This window comes from Rana temporaria, chromosome 1 (assembly GCF_905171775.1).
Source record: "Rana temporaria chromosome 1, aRanTem1.1, whole genome shotgun sequence".
Lineage (NCBI taxonomy): Eukaryota > Metazoa > Chordata > Amphibia > Anura > Ranidae > Rana > Rana temporaria.
This window is the reverse complement of record NC_053489.1, coordinates 513,305,376-513,331,192: the sequence shown is the minus strand read 5'-3', so window position 1 is coordinate 513,331,192 and position 25,817 is coordinate 513,305,376. Positions and strand designations below refer to the sequence as shown.

Genomic DNA, 25,817 nt, shown 5'->3' with positions numbered 1-25,817 from the left:
CAAGTTGACACAAAGGGGTTTGAATGGCTATTAAAGGTAACCATCCTCACCTGTGATCTGTTTGCTTGTAATTTGTGTGTGTGTGTGTGTGTGTGTGTGTGTGTGTGTGTGTGTGTGTGTGTGTAAAAGGTCAATGCGTCTCTGGACTCCTGACAGACCCTTGCATCTTTCATCCAGTCCTGCACTAACATTTCTGAATGCTGAGTCATCTGGAAAGCAAAAGAATTGTCAAAGGATCCGTGGGAAAAGGTAGTTGAACTGTATAAAACAGGAAAGAGATATAAAAAGATATCCAAGGAATTGAGAATGCCAATCAGCAGTGTTCAAACTCTAACCAATAAGTGGAAAATTAGGGGTTCTGTTAAAACCAAACCACGGTCAGGTAGACCAACTAAAATTTCAGCCACAACTGCCAGGAAAATTGTTTGGGATGCAAAGAAAACCCACAAATAACTTCAGATGAAATAAAAGACTCTTGGAAAACATTTGGTGTGGCTGTTTCAAGATGTACAATAAGGAGGCACTTGAAGAAAGATGGGCTGCATGGTCAAATCGCCAGAAGAAAGCCATTACTATGCAAATGCCACAAAGTCTTCCACTTGCAATACGCCAAACAGCACAGAGACAAGCCTCAAACCTTCTGGCACAAAGTCATTTGGAGTGATGAGACCAAAATTGAGCTTTTTGGCCACAACCATAAACGCTACATTTGGAGAGGAGTGAACAAGGCCTATGATGAAAGGTAAACCATTCCTACTGTGAAACACGGAGGTGGATCATTGAGGTTTTGGGGATGTGTGAGCTACAAAGGCACAGGAAATTTGGTCAAAATTAATGACAAGGTAAATGTAGTATGTTATCAAAAAATACTGGAGGAACATTCATCAGTCAGGAAGCTGCGCATGGGACGTACTTGGACATTCCAACATGACAATGATCCAAAATACAAGGCCAAGTTGACCTGTCATTGGCTACAGCAGAATAAAGTGAAGGTTCTGGACTGGCCATCTCAGTCTCCTGACCTCAATATCATTGAGCCACTCTGGGGAGATCTCAAACGCACAGTTCATGCAAGACAGCCCAAGAATTTACAGGATCTGGAGGCTTTTTGCCAAGAGAAATGGGCAGCTTTACCGTCTGAGAAGATAAAGAGCCTCATCTACAAATACTACAAAATACTTCAAGCTGTCATTGATGTTAAAGGGGGCAATACACGGAATTAATAACTGGGGTATGTAAACTTTTGATCGGGGTCAATTGGGTAGTTTCTGTTGTCATTATGATTTAAAATAAGTAAACAGTTGATTGATAATAAATAGCTTCAGCCAAACACCAACCATGAGTGAAAGAAACGTTATTGTGTTATCAGTCATTTTCTCTGAAAAATGAACTAGCAGATTTACAAAAAACAAACTGAAGCCAAACTCCAGCTAACACGTTTTAATCAGGTAAAGCAATTTTATTTTTTATTTTTTGGGGGAAAAAGGTTTAACATAAATAAAAGTTGATCATTGTAAGCATCCCTGTCAGTGTTAAATGATTTGTCTCAACCCTTTAACTGCTACATTTGCAGGACATCTTGTTTTGATGGAAAACAGACCTACTGACAGGAGCCCCAGGTGAAAATAAAAGCCTTAAAAAGAGATCAAATGCAGCCATAACATCTAAGAGTCCATGAGCTAATAAATGGTTTTTTTATTTTTTATATTACCGCTTTAACTCCAACAGCTCTGGATGTTAAAGCGGGGGTTCACCCTATTAAAAAAAAAAAAATTTTTTTTTTTATTCTACCATTACATTCGGCATCGTAGCGCGAGCTACAGTATGCCGGTCTTACATTTTTTTATCCCTGTACTCACTGTGCTATGGATCATTGAAGATTCCGGGGAATGGGCGTTCCTATGGTGAGAGAAGGTGATTGACGGCCGGCCCTGGCACGTCACGCTTCTCCGGAAATAGCCGAAATAGGCTTGGCTCTTCACGGCGCCTGCGCATAGCCTGTGCGCAGGCGCCGTGATGAGCCGAGACCTACTCCGGCTGTCTTTGGGGAGTGTGACGTGCCAGAGCCGGCCGTCAATCATCCTCCCTCTCCATAGGCACGCCCATTCCCCGCGGGAGTCGGAATCTTCAATGATCCATAGCACAGTGAGTACGGGGATTAAAAATTTAAGACCGGCATACTGTAGCTCGCGCTACGATGCCGAATTTAATGCTATAATGATGTTAAGGAGGGTGAACCACCGCTTTAAGCAGCAGGAAGAGGACCAAGTATTTCTGTGCTTTAGGCCTCGTACACACGACCGAGAAACTCGTCGTAAAAGAAACATAGTTTTCCTCGACCAGTTCCTTGTCAGGCTTGTCGAGAATCTTGTCAAGCTTTCTTTGCGTACACACTGTCAAGACAAAATCTAGTCGTTCTCAAACGCGGTGACGTACAACACGTACGACGACACTATAAAGGGGAAGTTAGATTCCACTGGCACAACCCTTGGGGCTGCTTTTGCTAATCTCATGTTACTGCGTGTTAAGTAAAAGTTTGGTAAGAGACAATTCGTGCTTTTCAGTCTGTTACAGCGTGACGAATGTGCTATCTCTATTATGAACGCTACTTTTGCCGAAGGTGCACTCCCATCTCATACTTTATTCTGAGCATGCGCGGGTTTCTAAGCATACACACAAACGTGTTTCTCGTTGTAAACCAGCCCGACGAGAACCACAACGAGGAAATTGAGACTCCCGACGAGAAAGACTTTTTTTTTTCTCGACGAGAACCGCAACAGTTTTCTCGCCGAAAAACATACACACGACTGTATTCCTCGGCAAAAAAGCTCTGCCACCAAGTTTCTTGATGGATTTTGTCAAGGAAAACGGTCGTGTGTACGAGGCCTGAGATTTCTTTATAATCTATTAAAAATATTGTCTCCACGTCTGCGGCTAGGAGTGTTGGAATCACAAGAAGGCAAATTCACATTGCAGTTGTTTTTTCGGATGATATGTTGGGTGCTACTGTATATTGTGAGGCCAGTTTAAATGCAGGTAGTGCCTTTGGAACTCTTAAAACAAAAATGAAAAGGGTTGTAAAGGGAAATGAAATGTGGCTTAGTTCTGCATGCATTGTGAGCTGGTAAGCCAATAAACAGCAGTGCTTGCCCACCATGGCTTCCCGGGTCCAAGAGCAGTTACACCCCTTGTGGTCATGGCCCAGGGTATATTTACCATGTTCCAATTTACTCAGTAAGTGGGTCATTTCTGTATTGTGTTTTCTTTCTGCTGCTCTTTCTGTTTTTCATTAATAATATACAGTAATTGATTATTGCTGTGTTTTTTCTCCTGCTTTAAGAACTGCATAACCTCAGTAGCTTGACATCACTGTTTATGTAATGAAACCCATCCTGCAAGCTTGTAGTTCTAAGATCTATCCACCCACCTCCTGGAAATCTTGGACAGCACTGAGTTAAGACATTACAGTGAAGCTACTAGGAATGTTAACAGTGAGAGTCATGCCAGTTCATGGAAGCAAGAGCTGGAAACCAAGAATTCATTCACTGCTTCTCTTCCAAGGACGCCCCACATTACGTGTAAATGGAAAACAGATCTCTCCGAAGGAAGCTGTGTGTCAGCAGCAACACATGGTTTTACAGTCTGGGTGTGGACACGCTGTAAAAGGTCCATGGTGTGCTCATGTACAGTGCCTCTGTAGAGTATGTGTTGCACAAAAAACTGATTATCAATCATAATAAAGTGTATCTAAAGCCATAACTCCTTTTTTTACTTTTGGACAGAGTAAAGCTTGGGTATACATGCACAAACATTTCGACGAATTTTAGAACAGGAGTACCACTCTCTAACAGAAGCCAGTTTCAGTGTTTAAGTATAAGAAATCACTTCTGAATTCTTAGAGATGACTGGAAACATCTGCAGATTGTTCAGCTATGCTCTTCCCACTTTTGTTTCATTTAGTCATTGTGAATGTATTTAAATCACTTAATAGGTTCCACATCACTGCGGTCCTGACTTATAGATTTGAGTGGTTTCATTACATTAATCATTTTTGAATGCCAGATTATGCTTGGAGGGCTTAAGACTACTATAGACATTAATATCATTGCATTAACAAGTGAGGCCATTGCCCCAGTTTAATTTTTCAAATCGTCGCTCTAAACTAGTCAATTGCTGGGATTGTTGTGCTTTTAATTTAAGTTCTGTTCCAGGAGCAGTTTTGTCCAGTTGATTGCATAATCGTGAACAGTGCCTTTTACTCTTACTATGTTCAACAGGAAAACGTTAGGATTGTTGAGTCCACCATGGCTATTTACTTCCTGTACTTGGGTTTGGTGACAAATTTACAGTGTTGGCTTAAATTAACACTAAAGTTTATTTATTTTTTAATGAAAATCCTAAACATGTTATACTTGCCTGCTCTGTGCAATGGTTCTGCACAGAGCAGCGGCGATCATCCCAGGCTCCTTCTCATAGAAAGTCGCTTGCTATTGTGGCACTCATGTGGGCTCACTCCTGAGCTTCTCGGTCTGTGTCTGTAAACACAGACTGAGCAAGTCAGCCCTGCCCCCCCACTCCCTCACCACAGCATTTGATTGACAGTAGCGGGAGCCAATGGTTCTCACTGCTATCAATCTGCCCAATGAGGATGGAGACAACAGTGATAGCTGCTGTTCTCTTGCACATTGCTGGTTTGGGATCGGGCTCAGGTAAGTATAAGTTGGGGAAGGGGGGCTGGGGGGATCTTGCAGCACAGATTTTTTTACTGTAATGCATAGAATGCATTAAGGTAAAAAAACCTTAAGGCTTTAGAACCTGTTTAAAGTGATGTACGTGGAAGTAGTGCTCACATGACTGACCTTCTTCATAAGTAGCTAGTTCCCTGGCTTTCTCAGTCTTTGGGGCCAGTAACTAAATGGATGGCAGCAAAAGTATTTATTTCATAAAAGGTTCCTTTTAAAGGGGTATTAAAAACGAAAACAGAAATATATAACAATAATTATTATTATACAGGCTATATATATTTATAATATACAGTATATACATTTTTTTTTATTATGTGTTTCCTTATGTTTTCACCGTGTGATCTGACCAGTAAAAAATGTACTGTCATAAATTGTCTTTACGCTAGTTGGAGGAGCAACATAGACTTTTGGGCAGCCACATTTTCAGTCTGGGAAGAGGGAAGTGTTTCCCCACACACACTGGCTGTCCCGGAATTACTGACTCCCATGCAGATTGCCAGGATGACATCACATTCCCCAGCTTGCCAATCAAGAAGCCAAAAACCTAGAATAAAATAGCCAAGCCTGCTTTTAAATCCAACGTTCAGACAAGCAGATACAGGTGAAACTCAAAAAATTTGAATACCGTGCAAATTTATTTCACTAATGCAACTTAAAAGGTGAAACTAATATGTGAGATAGACTCATTACATGCAAAGCAAGATAGTTCAAGCCGTGATTTGTCATAATTGTGGTGATTGATGATTGATGATGCACACACTGCAAGATGCTTGAAGTCCAGTGTGAAGTTTCCACAGTCTGTGTTGATTTGGGGAGCCATGTCATCTGCTGGTGTTGGTCCACTGTGCTTCATTAAGTCCAAGGTCAACGCAGCCGTCTACCAGGAGATTTTGGAGCACTTCATGCTTCCTTCCGCAGACGAGCTCTATGGGGATGCTGACTTCATTTTCCAGCAGGACTTGGCACCTGCCCACACTGCCAAAAGCACCAAAACCTGGTTCAATGACCGTGAGATTACTGTGCTTGATTGGCCAGCAAACTCGCCTGACCTGAACCCCATAGAGAATCTAAGGGGCATTGCAAGAGAAAGATGAGAGCCATGAGACCGAACAATGCAGAGCTGGAGGCCGCTATTGAAGCATCCCAGTCTTCCGTAACACCTCAGCAGTGCCACAGGCTGATAGCTTCCATGCCACGCCGCATTGAGGCAGTAATTGCTGCAAAAGGGGTCCAAACCAAGTACTGAGTACATATGCATGCTTATACTTTTCAGAGGGCTGATATTGTTCTATGTACAATCCTTTGTTTCATTGATTGCATGTATTATTCAAATTTTTTGAGATTGTGGATTTGGGATTTTTATGAGTTGTAAGCCATAATCATCACAATCATGGCAAATCACGGCCTGAACTATCTTGCTTTGCATGTAATGAGTCTATCTCATATATTAGTTTCACCTTTTAAGTTGCATTAGTGAAATAAATGAATATTTGCACAATATTTGAATTTTTCGAGACCTGTAAGTACACAGCTGAAATACATGTATGGGAACGATTTTCCTACAAGATGATAAATCGAGTCAGTGAGGATCCAGGCACCCTGTCAGACAACTGGTCTAAATGCACGTCCAGCCTTCTGATTGGACAGTTATACAGCAGCAGCAGAATGATAAAGTCATCTATCCGCTTATTTACTCACTGTTGCTGTTGGCATATTCAGTATAAGCTCGTGTGTATGTAGCAGACCCAGTCTGGCTTCTATTTCTGGTTCTCCCATCCTTGTCTGAGCGCTGCTTTACAGGTGGTTACAGAAGACTGATACTGAGACAAATAGGTTCGTAGTCATAGTCCTTTCATATTTCCAATTCATTCTTCTGCAGCCTGCAAGTTCTGAATCCATGGCTGCTGTAACTGTACATTTTTGGTGCTTCCTGCAATAAAAGGTGGCCAGGAAGCTGGAGGTGCAAGACTAGCACTTCCGGGAAGTGTTGAAATTTACAATTTTTTGTAGGCAAGGCTGTAGATCATCTGGACTGCAGGAGAATGCATTTTAAAGCAGGGGTTCCGCGGGAAGTGTTTTTTTTACTTTTTAACATTTGCATCTACAGCTTTTAACTGTGTTAATGTACTCACATTTCAGAATTTTCTAGCCATCAGCATTCACATTCGGGCCGTAAATAAATATTTATAAAAATTTGTGCTGTGAAGTTCCATCTTGCTTGTGGGCATTGTGAAACCCACAAGCAAATACTTCCGGGATTCGGTGAGTAAAATCCTGCGATAGTTCGCGATTCAGCGTTATAAATTGTCTCCTGGGAAGCGAGACGCTGTGCTCCCAGGAGACATTGCGATCTAGTCCCAGAAAACACTGGGGCGCTGAGGAATGAAGTGACACGCCCACTTCCAGCGGGAGTGATACCCAGAAGTGCCTGCTAATTTCGCCAGATTAAAGGTATTGCAGTGATTTAAAAAATTATGCATAGCGGACTGTTTATGTAGTTATTGTTCTGGTCTGAATGAGCTGCAGTTTATATTGAGGGTGAACCTCCGCTTTAAGGTGTGTGTAGGCACTATTCAATATTTGCAATGTGGGTCTGGTGACCCAAGTATTTGCAGATTTACTTTAATACTGTACTGACACATTTTTATTCATTTGCCAACACTGCCCTCATGTGCCCCTATTTCACTCACTACCACTATATGCTTATTTGCTCATCACTACTGCACCAGTGCACACCTACCTATTTGCCATCACTACATCTTTGTGCACCTATTTACTTACCAATACTGCACTGGCATGCATCCCATTCAATAAATTGACACATTTCTGTTAGTGTTTAAAAAAAAAAAAAAAAATCTATGTATTTTTACATTCAAATACTGTGCCTACATGTTTCTTTCTTGATAATCAGCCTCCTAGAATCCCCTCCACAGAAGTATTTGGATATAAGATATCCAAATACATAAGATGCATAAGATATATGGGATGCCTTTGTTTATTTTTTTATGGTGAAATCACTTGCATTCCCTTTTGAAATGTCATGTAGCAGTATGAAATACAGTACGCTTGTACACAGGAATTTATGCGGCTCAAGCTATCAGGCTGTAAAGAATACATACAAGTAAAAATATTTAAAAGACAGTTGGTTTCATAACTAAAATCATACACCACAGATAAATCCCTTTGGAAGTAAGTAATCCTGTGGCTCTTAGGCCTGATTCACACCTATGCATTTGTAGTGCTTTTTGCATTTTGCAGATTTGCACTACAGAACGTGTTCCATAGGAATTCATGTTAAATGGACTGTAGTGCAAATCTGCAAAAAGCACTAAAAATGCATAGGTGTGAATCAGGCCTTACATAAAGTATGAAATCCATGTATCAGTCCCGTCCAAAATACAATTTGGTTTCACATTCATTAGCAAGTTCCCAGCTAGGATACTACTTTATGTGAGTCATAAAGTGTGTGCAATTCATATGAAGGCAAATTAACATGAGGAGTACAGTAGTTGGTGTGAATGGCCATGTTTCTAGACCGCAAAAAGCCATTTACTAAAGCATAGAAGTTTTACACCACACCACTGAAAGTTTTTTCCACTTCACAGAACCACATGGGTCAATGGGAAACAAAAGTAACATAGATAAAATGTAGTTCTTTTACTTATGTTTAGAAGATTCAGCTCTGAACTGTTCTGCAGAAGTTCAGAAAATTGTTAAAATACCTTACATAGGTAAATACAGAGGTGCAGCCACAGCTCCTGTACGCCTGAGAGGTCTGAGAGCCCAAGACTTGCATTACTACTAGTTCCCGTTTATTATCTGTACAGAATAAAGCAGCATTCCTGTTTACTCCACATCCCATTTACAGTACTATCGCCTGTTGCTGGAGCTTGTAGTTGGTTTACTGAAAACACAAATGGGGCTGTACAAATTCTGCATGAATACTATACATCATCTCTGAAGAATAACTTGGGGAAGTGAACCTATATTGTTGTTGAATTATGGGAAGAAGATGGAGCACCCTAAGTAAACCAAAACAAAAACATCCTCAATTAATATTTTTTAATTGATTGGGTCCACCTTATATTGTGTTCTACCCTGCTGTTGCTATTTGCAAGGAGTTTCTGTTGTACTTAACATCTCATTCTTCCCCAGAGGATATTATCCATTGTATGTTCATGTGTCTTTTGTGTCTTCTTCATATTACAGGCATCTTTTCCACAAATCCTGTGTTGATCCTTGGTTATTAGATCACCGCACCTGTCCAATGTGTAAAATGAACATTCTCAAAGCATTGGGCATACCGGTAAGAACATCAAGCATTAAAGGTTTTATTTATGTGTCCATACATTAGCCTTTCAGTTATTTAAAACATTAAGTCTTGTCCTCCATATTGCTTTTTATATATATATATATATATATATATATATATATATATATATCCCCTCTGGAGAGTGTCCCCCTTCCTTTCTCCCCCTCTCCCTTTCTCCCCCTTCCCCCTCCCTTTCTCTCCCCTCCCCCCCTTCTCTCCCCCTCTTTCACCCTCTTCCTCTTTTTTTCCCTTTCTCTTTTTCTCCTCCTTTTTGCTAATTCTTAATTTGTGAGACATATCTCCACCAAGCTAGCCTCCTTCCAGGCTGCTGATTAATTGTGGGAGTTGCCCCTTGACGACTAATGGTACTTCCCTATACATTCTAGAAGCTAGGCTCTCAACACGATAATATGTCTACCTACTGCTGTTTATTCCTTACACGTGTATCTTTTGGCATTCTTCATTTCTATGCCATTTTACTTTTTTTTTATTTTGTTTTCTGAGTTGTTCTAGATCTCAGGGGAGTGATCCCAGATGTATAGATTGTACAATGTTTATATACTGACTTTGTACTTTTATCTGGTACTCTGTAATCTGGCTGTTAATTGTCTGGTTTTGTTTTTGTGTTCCTGAATACCTTTAATAAAGTTTTATGGAACAAAAAAAAAAAAAAATGAATGTGAAGCTGAACACATCAATAGTATTGTAAAGACTGAAAACATGTGTGTTAATAAATTGCTTAAAGGATCACTAAAGGAAACATTTTTTTTAAGCTAAATAGCTTCCTTTACCTTACTGCAGTACTGGTTTCATGTGCTCATTGTTCGTTTTTGCTTTGAAGTAGCTGTAATTCTGCTGTGATCTCCACACTTCCTGCGTGTCTGGCTCCTTATGAAAAAACTCATGGGAGCTTCTCACTGTGGTCTAAGCTGTGTGTCTAAAACTCCTCAGAAACAATCAGATTCATTTTAAAAACAAAACACTGCCCTGGATTTGTTTGTTTTTGTTCTGTGGGTCTCTTCACTTCACATAAACCTGAACCCAGTATAAAAGTGAAAGTGAAACTAGAGGCACATTATATGATATAATTTAATCTATTTTTAATCATTTTTAAAAGGAAACAGTTAACTTTTATGTCTCTATACCCTGTAAACAGTCATTTCAGCAAAACAATTTTTTTCCTTTAGTGACCCTTTAAGGATACATAGTAGTAAATTGAGACACTAAGTTAGCTACCTATAAATGTCATGAGTGTTTCCCACAAAGGATTCCAGTAAAAATAGATTTTCAGGGTCTGAGTGTTTAACATATCCGATTTTAGATATGACCATGAGTGTATTGAAATGTGTCAGTTGGTGTAACATTGTAACGTGCACAGTTTTTGGACAGGAGCTAGTATTGTGTGAGTCATGGTGACAATGAATAATAGCCCACAAGGATTTCCATGCCAGATCTGTATATTGAAAAGAGGACATTACCAATGGTTTGCAACAACTTAATGCTAGCATGAGATACTCATCAGCAATAGAACTTGTTGCTACTAGTAGCTGTCCAATAACAAACCAGGAGTAATGCCTAATGGTGTGGTAGTACGGTAATGTGTAAAGCCTTCAGTGAATCTTGCTGATTAAAATACATCAGTGTTTCGTACAGCTCACACCAGTCCATATTAAGTATTAGACACACCATCCATTCTGGCACATAACTGTGCTACCAAATTGCCTGCAGTGAGTGAACTCTTTAGACCCCTTTTAGCCTGAGCGGATCCATCCAAGCAGAATCCGTCTGCTCAGCGGGGAATCTCTCCACCGAGCAGGCAGATGACAGGTCCGTGTCCACTCCACTATGCAAAACAGACACAGCCCACTCTGGTCTACGGGGAATTCGGATAGAAACGGACTGCATGTCAGTTTCCATCCGATTGTCTTCCGATCCGACAGATGGCGAATTTATCACCATACATCTGTTTTTAGCAGATTTTATTGGATCGGATGTCCGGGGGATGTCAGCAGACACATGTCCGCTGACTTCCGCTGCCCCATAGAGAACAATAAATGGTCCTATCGGGTCTACCTAAAAAACTGACAGGCAGATCTAATCGGTCCACTGGTGTGAAGGGGGCTTTAGAGGACTTTGCATCTAGCTAGAGTCCAGAGTCTGCAAACTAGGCATACACAGTGAGGGAAAAAAGTATTTGATCCCCTGCTGATTTTGTACGTTTGCCCAATGCCACTGAAATTATCAGTTTATTTCAACAGTGAGAGACAGGATAACAACAAAAAAATCTAGACAAATGCATTTAAAAAAAGTTATAAATTGATTTGCATTTTAATTAGTGAAATAAGCATTTGATCACCTATCCATCGGCAAGATTTCTGGCTCCCAGGTGTCTTCTATACAGGTAACGAGCTGAGATTAGGAGCATTCTCTAATGCTGGCCATACACGGGTCAAATTTCGAAAGAACTTTCTTTAGAAAATCTTATCTAAGAATTTCCGTTCCTTTTTCGCACCATTAGTGGGCTGCAGCTACAGCCGATTTCCGTGCAGCCATCAAATTTTAATAATCCAACATGTTGGATATTTCTTTTTTAAAAAAACGATTTTCTAATCAATGATGGGAGACACGTGCGAGAAATGTAATCGAAAAACAAATGTGCATGTTCAAGAAAAGAAAGTTCCCAGAAAGAAAAGAAGATTCCCAGACACGAAAATTATTTTCTGTAGAAACATGAGGTGAAATTCAAGGTTTGGTCTGTCGAACTTCGAAATCAATGGTGGCACCATCGGATGACAAAACGCATGAATTTTCTGATTTTCAAAACAAAGTTCTTTCGAAATTCAACCATGTATGGCCAGCATTCAAGGGAGTGTTCCTAATCTCCGCTTGTTACCTGTATAAAAGACACCTGTCCACAGAAGCAGTCAATTAATCAGATTCCAATCTCTCCACCATGGCCAAGACCAAAGAGCTGTCCAAGGATGTCAGGGACACGATTGTAGACCTTGGTGAGAGGGAGACAACAGTTGGTGCTATTATTCGCAAATGGAAGAAGCACAAAATAACTGTCAATCACTCTGTCTGGGCCTCCATGCAAGATCTCACCTTGTGGAGTTTTAATGATCATGAGAATGGTGAGGAATCAGCCCAGAACTACACGGGTGAGTCTTGTCAATGACCTCAAGGCAGCTGGGACCATAGTCAATGAGAAAACAGTTGGTAACACACTACGCCGTGAAGGACTGAAAACCTGCAGCACCTGCAAAGTCCCCCCTGCTCAAGAAAGCACATGTAGAGGCCCGTCTGAAGTTTGCTAATGGACATGGAAGAGAACTGCAATGCTCTGCATCATCTATTACATAGTTACATAGTTAGTCAGGTTGAAAAAAGACACAAGTCCATCCAGTTCAACCACAAAAAATAAAAAAACAAAAATAAAAAACACAGTAAAATCCTATACACCCAACTCCATTCCCACAGTTGATCCAGAGGAAGGCAAAAAACCCCAGCAGAGCATGATCCAATTTGCTACAGCAGGGGAAAAAATTCCTTCCTGATCCCCCGAGAGGCAATCGGATTTACCCTGGATCAACTTTACCTACAAATCTTAATACTCAAGTTATATTCTGTACATTTAGGAAAGAATCCAGGCCTTTCTTAAAGCAATCTACTGAGCTGGCCAGAACCACCTCTGGAGGGAGTCTGTTCCACATTTTCACAGCTCTTACTGTGAAGAAACCTTTCCGTATTTGGAGGTGAAATCTCTTTTCCTCTAGACGTAAAGAGTGCCCCCTTGTCCTCTGTGTTGACCGTAAAGTGAATAACTCAACACCAAGTTCACTGTATGGACCTCTTATATATTTGTACATGTTGATCATATCCCCCCTTATTCTCCTCTTCTCAAGAGTGAATACATTCAGTTCCTCTAATCTTTCCTCATAGCTGAGCTCCTCCATGCCTCTTATCAGTTTGGTTGCCCTTCTCTGCACTTTCTCCAGTTCTCCGATGTCCTTTTTGAGAACTGGTGCCCAAAACTGAACTGCATATTCCAGATGAGGTCTTACTAATGATTTGTACAGGGGCAAAATTATATCTCTGTCTCTGGAGTCCATACCTCTCTTAATACAAGAAAGGACTTTGCTCGCTTTGGAAACCGCAGCTTGGCATTGCATGCCATTATTGAGCTTATGATCAACTAAAACCCCCAGATCCTTCTCCACTACAGATCCCCCCAGTTGTACTCCCCCTAGTATGTATGATGCATGCATATTCTTAGCCCCCAAGTGCATAACTTTACATTTATCAACATTAAACCTCATCTGCCACTCAGTCGCCCAATTAGACAGAGCATTGAGGTCGGCTTGTAAATTGGAGACATCCTGCAAGGACGTTATTCCACTGCATAGCTTGGTGTCATCTGCAAAGACAGAAATGTTACTTTTGATCTCAGACCCAATATCATTTATAAATATATTGAAAAGTAAGGGTCCCAGCACTGAACCTTGGGGTACACCACTGATAACATTGGACCATTCAGAGTAAGAATCATTAACCACGACTCTCTGAATTCTGTCTTTCAGCCAATTTTCTATCCATTTACAAACTGATATATCCAATCCTGTAGACCTTACCTTACACATGAGCCGTGTGTGCGGAACTGTATCGAACGCTTTTGCAAAATCCAAATATATCACGTCCACAGCCACGCCTCTGTCCAGGGTTTTACTTACCTCTTCATAAAAGGAAATCAGGTTTGTCTGACAACTTCTGTCTTTCATGAATCCATGTTGTCTGCTGCTTAAATAGTTTTTTTCCTGCAAGAACTCATCCATGTGGTCTTTTATTAAACGTTCCAGTATCTTCCCAACTATAGAAGTTAGACTAACAGGTCTATAGTTACTTGGTAAAGACTTTGTTCCCTTTTTAAATATGGGCACCACATTGGCCCTGCGCCAATCCAGTGGTACTATTCCTGTCTTTAATGAGTCCCTAAATATTAGATACAGTGGCTTTGAAATGACAGAGCTCAACTCACCTAGGATCCGTGGATGGATGCCATCAGGTCCAGGTGCTTTATCCACCTTTATTCTGTCTAAATATTTCTGGACCATATCACTTTTGAGCCATTGTGGATTTGAGGCTGTGTCACTCCCACCCCCATTTTGGACATGAGCTCCCCATGCTCCATTGTATACACAGAGCTGAAGAAAACATTTAATAAATTTGCCTTCTCTTTGTCCCCAGTCACCCACTCTAAATTATTTTGTAAGGGGCCTACATGCTCAGACTTCACCTTTTTACTATTAATATATTTAAAGAATTTTTTGGGGTTTGTCCTACTATCTTTTGCAATCTGTCGTTCGTTTTGAATTTTTGCTTCCTTGATTTCCTTTTTGCATATCCTGTTATATTCTTTGTAACATTTAAACAACACTAGTGTTCCTTCATTTTTATATTTTTTAAAAGCTGCTTTCTTTTTGTTTATAGCTTTTTTAACTTTGACCGTGAGCCACATAGGTTTTATTTTTAGCCTTTTAAACTTATTGCCCATGGGAACATACTTTGCAGTGAGGTTCCACACAGTCTTTTTGAAGAATTCCCATTTCTGTTCTGTGTTCAGCTGTGCCAATAGTCCCTCCCAGTCCAAGTCCTGGAGAGCAGCCCTCATCCTTGGAAAATTTGCTCTCTTAAAAAAAATCTATTCCACGGGAAACATTACGTCAGCTCGGAGAACACAGCACAGTGAGCACAACGACACAGCGTCCGCTGACTTCCACCTGTCCCTACCCAGCATGCCGTGCGCACCCTCCCTGCCTGCACACCCCGCCTCTCTGCGGTGACGTCTCCCCGGGCTGGACACGTGTGACGTGTCGGTGGCCTCATCTTTGTTGTGTTGGTTGGCTGCTGAGGGAGCGAAGAGCCCGGAATGAGCCTCACTACTAATTGATGTCATATCACAGCAATCATGAAGTTACCATGGGTCATTTTGAAAAGTTTGAGTCATATATCAATGTTATTTTATTGTACTATTTTAATAAGTTCAACATTTGAGTTACCACTGACATCTATGTGAATCATGGGTGACTATGCTCTTTATGCAACCATTTTTTACCATGTCTGATATGATTTACCAATCATTTTATACCCTATCTGGTATTGTCTTATGGATGTACTACGAATGTCATTTCATGTATTACACTCAATGATGATACTATTAAATGCTTTGTTTACCTTATTGATTGACTCATCCTGCCCTAGTGTCTTGTTTCATTGGAAAGTTCCACTGCCCCTCCCCCGCCCCTTCCCCTGTCCCTATTGCCACCTTTTCCTCAATGGAAGAGAACTGGGTGAACGTGTTGTGGTCAGATGAGACCAAAATCAAGCTTTTTGGCATGAATTCAACTCGCTGTGTTTGGAGGAGGAGGAATTCTGCCTATGACCCCAAGAACGCCATGCCCCACCAAGAATCATGGAGGTGGAAACATTATGCCTCGGGGGTGTTTTTCTGCTAAATGGACAGAACAACTTTACTGCATTAAAGGGACGATAGATGGGACCACGCACTGTCAAATCTTGGGTTAGAACCTCCTTCCCTGAGCCAGGGGGATTGAAAATGGGTCATGGATGGGTGTTCCAGCATGACAATGACCCAAAAAACACAGCCAAGGCAACAAAGAAGTGGCTCAAAAAGAAGCACATTAAGGTCCTGGAGTGGCCCAGCCAGTCTACAGACCTTCATCCCATAGAAAATATGTGGAGAGAGCTGAAGGTTCGAGTTACCAAACGTCAGCCTCAAAACCTTAATGACTTGGAGAGGATCTGCAAAGAGGAGTGGGACAGAATCCCTCCTGAAATGTGTGCAAACCTGGTGGCCAACTACAAGAAATGTCTGACCTTTGTGATTGTCAACAAGGGTTTTGCCACCAAGTACCAAGTCATGTTTTGCGAAGGGGTCAAATACTTATTTCACTCATTAAAATGCAAATCAATGTATAACTTTTTTTTGTTTTGTTTGTTTTTGTTGTTAGTCTGTCTCTCGCAGCTGTTTAACCCCTTCCATGCAGGGCATTTTCACCCCCTTCCTGCCTAGACCAAATTTTAGTTTTCAGAGCTGTTGCACTTTGAATGACAATTGCGCGGTCATGCAACACTGTACCCAAATTAAATCTTTGTTTTTTCCCCCCCACAAATAGAGCTTTAGTTTGGTGGTATTTGATCATCTCTGTGGTTTTTATTTTTTGCGCTATAAACAAAAGAGCGACAATTTAAAAAAAAATAACACAATTATCTAGATTCAGGTACGAGAGCCTAACGTTAGGCAGGCGTAGCGTATCGCATATACACTAAGCCGCCGTAAGTTAGAGAGGCAAGTGCTGTATTCACAAAGCACTTGCGTCCTAAGTTACGGCGGCATAGCGTAAATGTGCCGGCCTAAGCGTGCCTAATTCAAATTGTGAAGAGGTGGGCGTGTTTTATGCTAATGAATCGTGACCCGACGTGATTGACGTTTTTTACGAACGGCGCATGCGTCGTCCGTGGACATATGCCAGTGCGCATGCTCCAAATTACACCGCAAAGACTTATTGGTTTCGACGTGAACGTAAATGACACCCAGCCCCATTCACGGACGACTTACGCAAACGACGTAAAAAATTAAAAATTCGACGCGGGACCGACGTCCATACTTAACATTGGCTAGGCCAGCTTTTTGTTGGACTAACTTTACGCCTTACGTAAACGGCGTATCTTTACTGCGACGGGCAAGTGTAAGTTTGTGAATAGGCGTATCTCGCTGATTTACGCATTCTAGGCGTAAATCTGCGTACACGCCCCTAGCGGCCGGCCTAAATAGACAGCTAAGATACGACGGCGCCCGCAGTCATATCTTAGCTAGATTTAAGTGTATCTTAATTTGAGAATACACTTAAATTTAGGACGGCGCAGATTCAGAGTTACGACGGCATATCTACTGATACGCTGGCGTAAACCTCTCTGAATCTGGCTAAATATTTTTTACTTTTTTATGTAATAAATATAACATTTTAAAGAAAAAACATTTTTTTTCCTCAGTTTAGACCGATACGTATTCTTCTACATATTTTTGGTAAAAAAAAATCGCAATAATCGTATATTGATTGGTTTGCGCAAAAGTTATAGCGTCTACAAAATAGGTAATAGATTTATGGCATTTTTATTTTATTAATTTTTTTACTAGTAATGGCGGCGATCTGTGATTTTTTTTTTTTTTATTGCGGCGGACACATCGAACACTTTTGACACGTTTTTGGGACCATTCACATTTATACAGCGATTAGTGCTATAAATATGCACTGATTACTGTGTAAATGTGACTGGCAGGGAAGGGGTTAACGCTAAGGGGCGCTGAAGGGGTTAAAATGTTCCCTAAAGTGTGTTCTAACTGTAGGGGGGAGGGGACTCACAAGGGGAGGAGACCGATGTGTGTTCCTCTGTACTGGGAACACAGCATCAGTCTCCTCACACACACAGATCCACACTCCTGCCGTGATCACCGGCAATCGCGAGTGCCTGGGTCACGAGTGGTGCTGCCAGGGGTGCGCGTGCGCTCCCTAGATCGCCGGGAACAAAGGACGTCATATGACGTCCACCCGGATCGAGGGAGGGTTCCTGCCGGCGTCACTTTACAATGGCCCGGTAGGGAAGAGGTTAAATAAACCTACCATTAAAGTTATAGACTGATCATTTCTTTATCAGTGGGCAAACGTACAAAATCAGCAGGGGATCACATACTTTTTTCCCTCACTGTAATAATCAGTTTTTTTATGTTCCTCTCATCCCTTTATTGTGCTAACAAATTTAAGATAGACTCACCTTATAAGAGATGTGTCCATAGAGACTGCCATTCTAAGTGCAGGACAAATGTAAATCTAACTCCATTATAGTAATAATCCCCAGAATTCATGCTGTTTTAAAACCATATTCATTATCTAATGCCTGTATTAAATCTGCAAAGCATCTGCAGACCTCTTGCTGTTTTGCCAAGCAAGAGAAATCATACAAATGAAATAAATCTTCTAAATCAGTAGGTGTTCTTTCCATGCAATATTCACAGCTAGACAAAACCCCAGGGACATGTCAGTTTTCCTAAGGCATTACACCCTGTCTTTTGGACCAATTTTGATTAATGAATCCTTAAATGTATGTGCTGACTTGTGAATTTGACGCATTGACTTCTGAATTCTATATGAATTTATAGACTATATCCAGTCTGTTCATCATATAAAGGCTTTAGTAAATAAAGGACATATTCTAAGGACATATTCTAAGGTTGAGGCTTATTCGTATTATATAGTAGTGATTAGCTGGGTTCCAGTTTTTTTGCATAGCATACACTATTATGCAGCAAACTGTAAAGGGGAAATATTGTGGGCTTTCAGTGATTATTATAACCTTAATTCCAAATAGAAAACATATCAATTGTCCATTTTTGATATGTTTGATGGCAGCAACATGTTTCAAAGAATTTGGGACAGGGCAACAAGCTGGCAAATTAAGTGGTACTAAGAAGAAAAAAAAAGCTGGGAGAACATTTTGCAACTAATTTGGTTAATTTGGAACCGTTCAGTAACATATTGTGTATAAAAGGGCCTCTTAGAGAGTCAGAGTGTCTCAGAAGTAAAGATGGGCAGAAGTTCACCAATCTGTAAAAAGCTGCGACTAAAAATTGTCTCAATTTCAGAATAATGTTCCTCTATGTAAAACTCCAAAGGCTTTAAATGTATCATCATCTACAGTTCAGAATATAATCAAAAGATTCTGAGGATCTGAATTACCGTATTTATCGGCATATAACACGCGCTGGCGTATAACACACACCCCAATTTAAGAGAGAATTTTCAGGGAAAAAAATAAAAATAAACAACTTAGAAGCAAAATAATGTTCAGTGTCCTTCTGCAGCCTATGTGTCCCTCTGCAGCCTGATGCCCATTTGCACACTCGCCATCTCCTCATACAGCCGTCATCTTGTACAGCCATCATCTCCTGTTCAATCGGAGTCGGCAGTCACATACACAGTCCCGCCTCCGCCATCAGCCTGTGTGTCCCTCTGCAGCCTGATGCCCATTTGCAGACTCGCCATCTCCTCATACAGCCGTCCTCTCCTGTTCACTTGGCGTCTGCAGTCACATACACAGTCCCGCCTCCGCCATCAGCATTGGACCAGCTCCTGTGATTGACAGAACACTGGTCCAATGCCGGTGGTGGAGGCTGGACTGTGTGTGTGACGTCAGAGCCAAGTAAACGGAAGATGACGGCTCGGTGAATTCCGGCGGCACTCGTTCCGCTCCGAGTCCGAGGTGCACTATCGGTGTATAACACGCACCCGTGATTTTCCCCCTATTTTCAGGGGGGAAAAATGCGTGTTATACGCCGATAAATACGGTAATCTGTGTGTGCAAGGGACAAGGCCAAAACGCAGTATTGGATGCCTGTAATCTTATGGTCCTCAGATAGCATTGCATTAAAAACGGGCACAATTCTGTGATGGACATCATTGCATGGGCTCAGGAAAACAGAGAGTAAAATAAGTATTGCACACGTCATTTTTCTAAATACATTTCTAAAGGTGCTATTGACATGAAATGTTCACCACATGTCGGTAATAACCCATGCAATTCATACATACAAAGAAACTAAAACAAATAAGTTCAGAAATTAAGTTATATGTAATAAAATTAAATGACAAAGGGAAAAAGTATTGAACACGCTAACTGAAATTTATTGAATACTTCGTACAAAATCCTTTGTTGGTAATGACAGCTTCAAGATGCCTACTGTATTGAGAAACTAGTCGCATGCATCGCTCAAGTGTAATTTTGGCCCATTGATCCACAGAAACCGTCTTCAAATCTTGAGGGTTCCGTGGGCCTCTTCTATGAACTCTGATCTTTACGTCTTTCCGTAGATTTTCTATTGGGTTCAAGTCAGGTGATTGGCTGAGCAATTCTAGCAGCTTTATTTTATTTCTTTGAAGCCAATTGAGAGTTTTCTTTGCTTTGTGTTTGGTATCATTGTCTTGCTCAAATGTCCACCCTTGTTTCATCGTCATCATCCTGGTAGATGGCAGCAAATTTTTATCAAGAATTACATTTTTCCATTCTTCCTTCCTTCAATTATATGAAGTTCAGCAGTACCATAAGCTGAAGCTATGCCCCACATCATGAAGTTCCGACCTCCAAACTTTACTGTTGGTATGGTGTTTTTGGGGTGGTGTGCTGTGCCATTTGACCTCCTAACATGGTGAGTATTATAGCATCCAAAAAGTTCAATTTTCCTCCCATCTTACCAGACTATATTCTCCCAGTATTTAACAGACTTGTCTAAATGTTGTGCAGGAAACTTTAAACAAGCTTCAACATCCTTTTTTTTCCAGCAATGGAGTCTTGCGTGTTGAGCGTGCATACAGGCCATGACGGTTGAGTGCATTATTTATTGTTTTCTTTGAAACAATTGTACCTGCTACTTCCAGATCTTTCTGGAGCGCTTCACAAATGGGTCCTTGGCTCTTGGACAAATCTTCTGATAATTCTTTTCACTTTTCTGTCAGAAATCTTGCAAGTAGCACCTGGCCGTGGCCAGTTTATAGTGAAATTATGTTCTTTCTACTTCCGGATTATGACCCCAACAGTGCTCACAGGAACATTCATAAGTTTAGAAATCCTTCTGTAACCAATGCCATTGGTATGTTTTGCAACAATAAGGTTGTGAAGGTCTTGGGAAAGCTCATTGCTTTTACCCATCATGAGATGTTTGTTGTTTGAAACCTTGGTGGACCCTTTTTATAGGCCATCATTTGGGACTGAACCAGCTGATATTAGTTTGCACTGACAAGGGACAGGATTGCTTTTTAATTACTGATCGGTTTCAGCCATGCCTTTTTTGCAACCCCCCTTTCTTAATGTGTTTAATAACCCTGGGGGTTATCCTCAAAAGAGATACTCCGACTTAACTGCTGTTCAGTCTGTGTGTAACTTTGGAAACGATCCTCAAAAGGCTTTTTCCAAAGTTACACAGAAGATCCGGCATGTGTAATTGAATTACACTGCCTAATTTTAGGATGCAGTACCGCATCCGCCGCTGGGGGCATTTCGAGTCGAAATGCCGTTGCTAGTATGCAAATTAGCACTTAAGGCGATCCACAAAGCTTTCTAGCTTCCTTTTTGCGCCGTAAGTGTTATTTTGCAAGTGTAAAATTAGGGCTCGTTTTACAAAGTGTAAAGTTAGTAACACCTTGTAAAGGCCCATTCCAGCGACGGCATTTGGTATGCTTTCCCGAGGGAGAACTCCACGGCAATTTGTAAAAAACAAAACCGGCATGGGTTCCCCCCCAGGAGCATACCAGGCCCTTAGGTCTGTCATGGGTTGTAAGGAGACCCCCCCACGCCGAAAAATTGACGTAGGGGGTCCCCCTACAATCCATACCAGACCCGTATCCAAAGCACGCTACCCGGCCGGCCAGGAAGGGAGTGGGGACGAGCGAGCGCCCCCCCCCCTCCTGAGCCGTGCCAGGCCGCGTGCCCTCAACATGGGGGGGTTGGGTGCTCTGGGGCAGGGGGGCGCACTGCGGGCCCCCCCACCCCAGAGCACCCTGTCCCCATGTTGATGAGGACAGGACCTCTTCCCGACAACCCTTGCCATTGGTTGTCGGGGTCTGCGGGCGGAGGCTTATCGGAATCTGGGAGTCCCCTTTAATAAGGGGGCCCCCAGATACCGGCCCCCCACCCTAAGTGAATGGATATGGGGTACATCGTACCCCTATCCATTCACCTGGAGGCAAAAAGTAAAATGTAGTAAACACACAACACAAGGCTTTTTAAAATAGTTTATTATTCTGCTCCGGAGGCCCCCCCTGTCTTCGTTATTAGCTCAATTACCAGGGGGGGCTTCTTCTTCCACTCTCCGGGGGTCTTCTCCGCTCTCCGGGGGTCTTCTCCGCTCTCCGGGGGTCTTCTCCGGACTCCGGGGGGCTTCTTCCATCTTCTCCCCTCTTCCGCTCTTGACTCGGCGAACCCCGGTTCTTCTTCAGCTCTCCGGTGCCTTCTTCTTCAGCGCTGGCTGCCTGCTATGTTTGTGTGTTAGCTCGATTTCAAACAGGCAGCCGGCGCGGTCTTCTGTGGCGTCATCTTCTCTTCTGGTCTTCTGTTCTTCCGATGTTGCCTCGTCGCCTGTTGTCGCTGTAATGATGGAAGCGCGCCTTGCATCACATTTATATAGGCATCACCGTCCCATCATGCTCCGGCAGGTACCCACGTGGTGGGTGCCTACCCACGTGCACCCACCACGTGGGTACCTACCGGAGCATGATGGGACGGTGATGCCTATATAAATGTGATGCAAGGCGCGCTTCCATCATTACAGCGACAACAGGCGACGAGGCAACATCGGAAGAACAGAAGACCAGAAGAGAAGATGACGCCACAGAAGACCGCGCCGGCTGCCTGTTTGAAATCGAGCTAACACACAAACATAGCAGGCAGCCAGCGCTGAAGAAGAAGGCACCGGAGAGCTGAAGAAGAACCGGGGTTCGCCGAGTCAAGAGCGGAAGAGGGGAGAAGATGGAAGAAGACCCCCGGAGAGCGGAGAAGACCCCCGGAGAGCGGAGAAGACCCCCGGAGAGTGGAAGAAGAAGCCCCCCCTGGTAATTGAGCTAATAACGAAGACAGGGGGGGCCTCCGGAGCAGAATAATAAACTATTTTAAAAAGCCTTGTGTTGTGTGTTTACTACATTTTACTTTTTGCCTCCAGGTGAATGGATAGGGGTACGATGTACCCCATATCCATTCACTTAGGGTGGGGGGCCGGTATCTGGGGGCCCCCTTATTAAAGGGGACTCCCAGATTCCGATAAGCCTCCGCCCCCATACCCCGACAACCAATGGCAAGGGTTGTCGGGAAGAGGTCCTGTCCTCATCAACATGGGGACAGGGTGCTCTGGGGTGGGGGGGCCCGCAGTGCGCCCCCCTGCCCCAGAGCACCCAACCCCCCCATGTTGAGGGCACGCGGCCTGGCACGGCTCAGGAGGGGGGGGGCGCTCGCTCGTCCCCACTCCCTTCCTGGCCGGCCGGGTAGCGTGCTTTGGATACGGGTCTGGTATGGATTGTAGGGGGACCCCCTACGTCAATTTTTCGGCGTGGGGGGGTCTCCTTACAACCCATGCCAGACCTAAGGGCCTGGTATGCTCCTGGGGGGGGAACCCATGCCGTTTTTTTCTTTGAAAATGGGCATGGAGTTCTCCCTCAGGAATGCATGCCGCTGTCATTTTTTTTATCCCCGACGCAACTTTAAGCCGTCGCGATCCTCAAAACTCGGCGTAACGTAACTTCGCGCATGCGCAGTACGGCGGGCGCGCATGCGCAGTACGGCCGGCGCGGGAGCGCGCCTCATTTAAATGGGACTCGCCCCATTTGAATAGGAACGCCTTGCGCCGGCGGAATTTTAGTTACACAGCCTGAAATTTCTAGATAAGTGCTTTGTGGATCAGGCACTTAGGTAGAAACTTTAAGGCAGTGTAACTTAAATTGGATTTTTTAAGTTACGTCAGGTTTTTGTGGATCTGGCCCCCTGTGTCATTCCACTTTAGTACACATAACTTCATTTCTGAACTTCTTTGTTTTGGTTTCTTTGTAAGTATGGATTGCATGGGCTGTTACCAACATTTGATGGAAATTTCATGTCAATAGCACCTTTTCTAAATGTATGTACCTAAAAAAAAATTACTTATTTTACCCGAAGTACTAAAAATCACTGTCTGTGAACACAGATGCATGTGCCATGCAAGAATGCAAGGTAAAGCTCTATCATGCAAAGAGAAAGCCATATCTGAGCATGATTGAGAAACTCTGCCATCTTCTCTGGGCCAGAGTTCATTTTAAATGGCTTGTTGCAAAGGGAAAAAATTTGCAACAGTCAGATAAATCGAAATTTGACATTCTTTTTTGGCAACTATTGGCGCTGTGTCCTCCGAACAGAAGAAATAATACTTTTGACTTATCAGTTAAAAAGCATGCATCTGTCATGGTATGGGGGTGCATTAGTGCTTATAGAATGAACAGTTTACACACCTGGAAAGGCACCATCAATGCTGAAAGATATATTCAGATTTTAGAGCATCATTTGCTCAGGCAAGAATGGGACAACATTCTTATACCAAAACTCCAGCAACTGGTCTCCTCCATTCCCAAACATTTACCGAGTGTTATAACAAGGGGCCATGCGACACCATGGTAAACATGGCCCTGTCCCAATTTTTGGGGAATTGGGGTTCTATTTTGCCAGCTTTTTGTTGCCCTGTCCCAACTTTTTTGACATGTATCACTGACATCAATTTCAAAATTACCTTATTTTTTCTTCTTAACCACTTAAGGACCGCCTCCTGCACATTTACGTTGGCAGAATGGCATGGCTGGGCACATGCACGTACAGGTGCGTCCTGTGCTAGTACCCAGCCGTGGGGCATGCGCCCACGACCCGGTCCGAAGCTCTGGGACCCGATCGCCGCTGGAGTCCCGCGATCGGTCCCCGGAGCTGAAGAACGGGGAGAGCTGTGTGTAAACACAGCTTCCCCGTTTTTCACTGTGGCGGCGGCATCGATTGTGTGATCCCTTTTAAAGGGATACACAATCGATGACATCACACCTACAGCCACACACCCCTACAGTTAGAAACAGACATGAGGTCATACATAACCCCTTCAGCGCCCCCTTGTGGTTAACTCCCAAACTGCAATTGTAATTTTCACATTTTAAATGCATTTTTTGCTGTGAAAATGACAATGGTCCCAAAAATGTGTCGAAATTGTCCGAAGTATCCGCCATAATGTCGCAGTCACGAAAAAAATCGCTGATCGCCAACATTAGTAGTAAAAAAAAAAATATTATTAAAAATGCAACTATACAACTATCACATATTTTGATAATAAACGCTTATTGCGATTTTTTTTTTTTACCAAAAATAGGTAGAAGAATACGTATCGGCCTAAACTGAGTAAAAATTTATTTTTTTATATATTTTTGGGGATATTTATTATAGAAAAAAGTAAAAAATATTGCATTTTTTTTTCAAAATTGTCGCTCTATTTTTGTTTATAGCGCAAAAAATAAAAACCGCAGAGGTGATCAAATACCACCAAAAGAAAGCTCTATTTGTGGGAAAAAAGGACGCCAATTTTGTTTGGGAGCCACGTCGCATGACCGCGCAATTGTCTGTTAAAGCGACGCAGTGCCGAATCGCAAAACCTGGCCGGGTCCTTTAGCTGCCTAAAGGTCTGGGTCTTAAGTGGTTAAAATAGTACATTTTTTACATATATACGTTTGATATGTTTTCTATTGTAAATAAAATATGGGATTATGAGATTTGCAAATCATTCCATTCTGCTTTTACTGGGACTACTTTTTGGAATTCGGTTTGTATGATATGAAAACAAAGAGGAAGGAGCTTTCCTTCTGTAAAACCGCTCTTTTACCACAGGGCATAAGCATGTGATTGATCATTTGGGCAACGTCAGAAAGTTTCATAACTAACATTTTAAAGTCTTATATCACTGATTTTGTTGATGACTAATAAGTATTCTTTTTTTAACCACACGACTTTTACTCTGAATGCACATTGTATGAGAGAAATAATTGTATCATGGAGTCTAATTTTAAAGCGGCACTAAACTCAGTTTTAAAAGAAAAAAAATCTATTCAAGTATGTATTCTTAACACATATAAGCATCTTATATT

At 42.2% G+C, this 25,817-nt stretch overlaps 1 protein-coding gene across 1 annotated transcript in view; it reads left to right on the top strand.

Annotated features, from left to right (window-relative positions):
* RNF150 (ring finger protein 150) overlaps positions 1-25,817 on the top strand; it is a 184,649-nt gene that overhangs the window by 144,443 nt on the left and 14,389 nt on the right. The window contains exon 5 of the mRNA XM_040331348.1: positions 8,955-9,051. Coding sequence (XP_040187282.1) covers positions 8,955-9,051 — 97 coding nt within the window. The remainder of the gene's footprint in view (positions 1-8,954; positions 9,052-25,817) is intronic.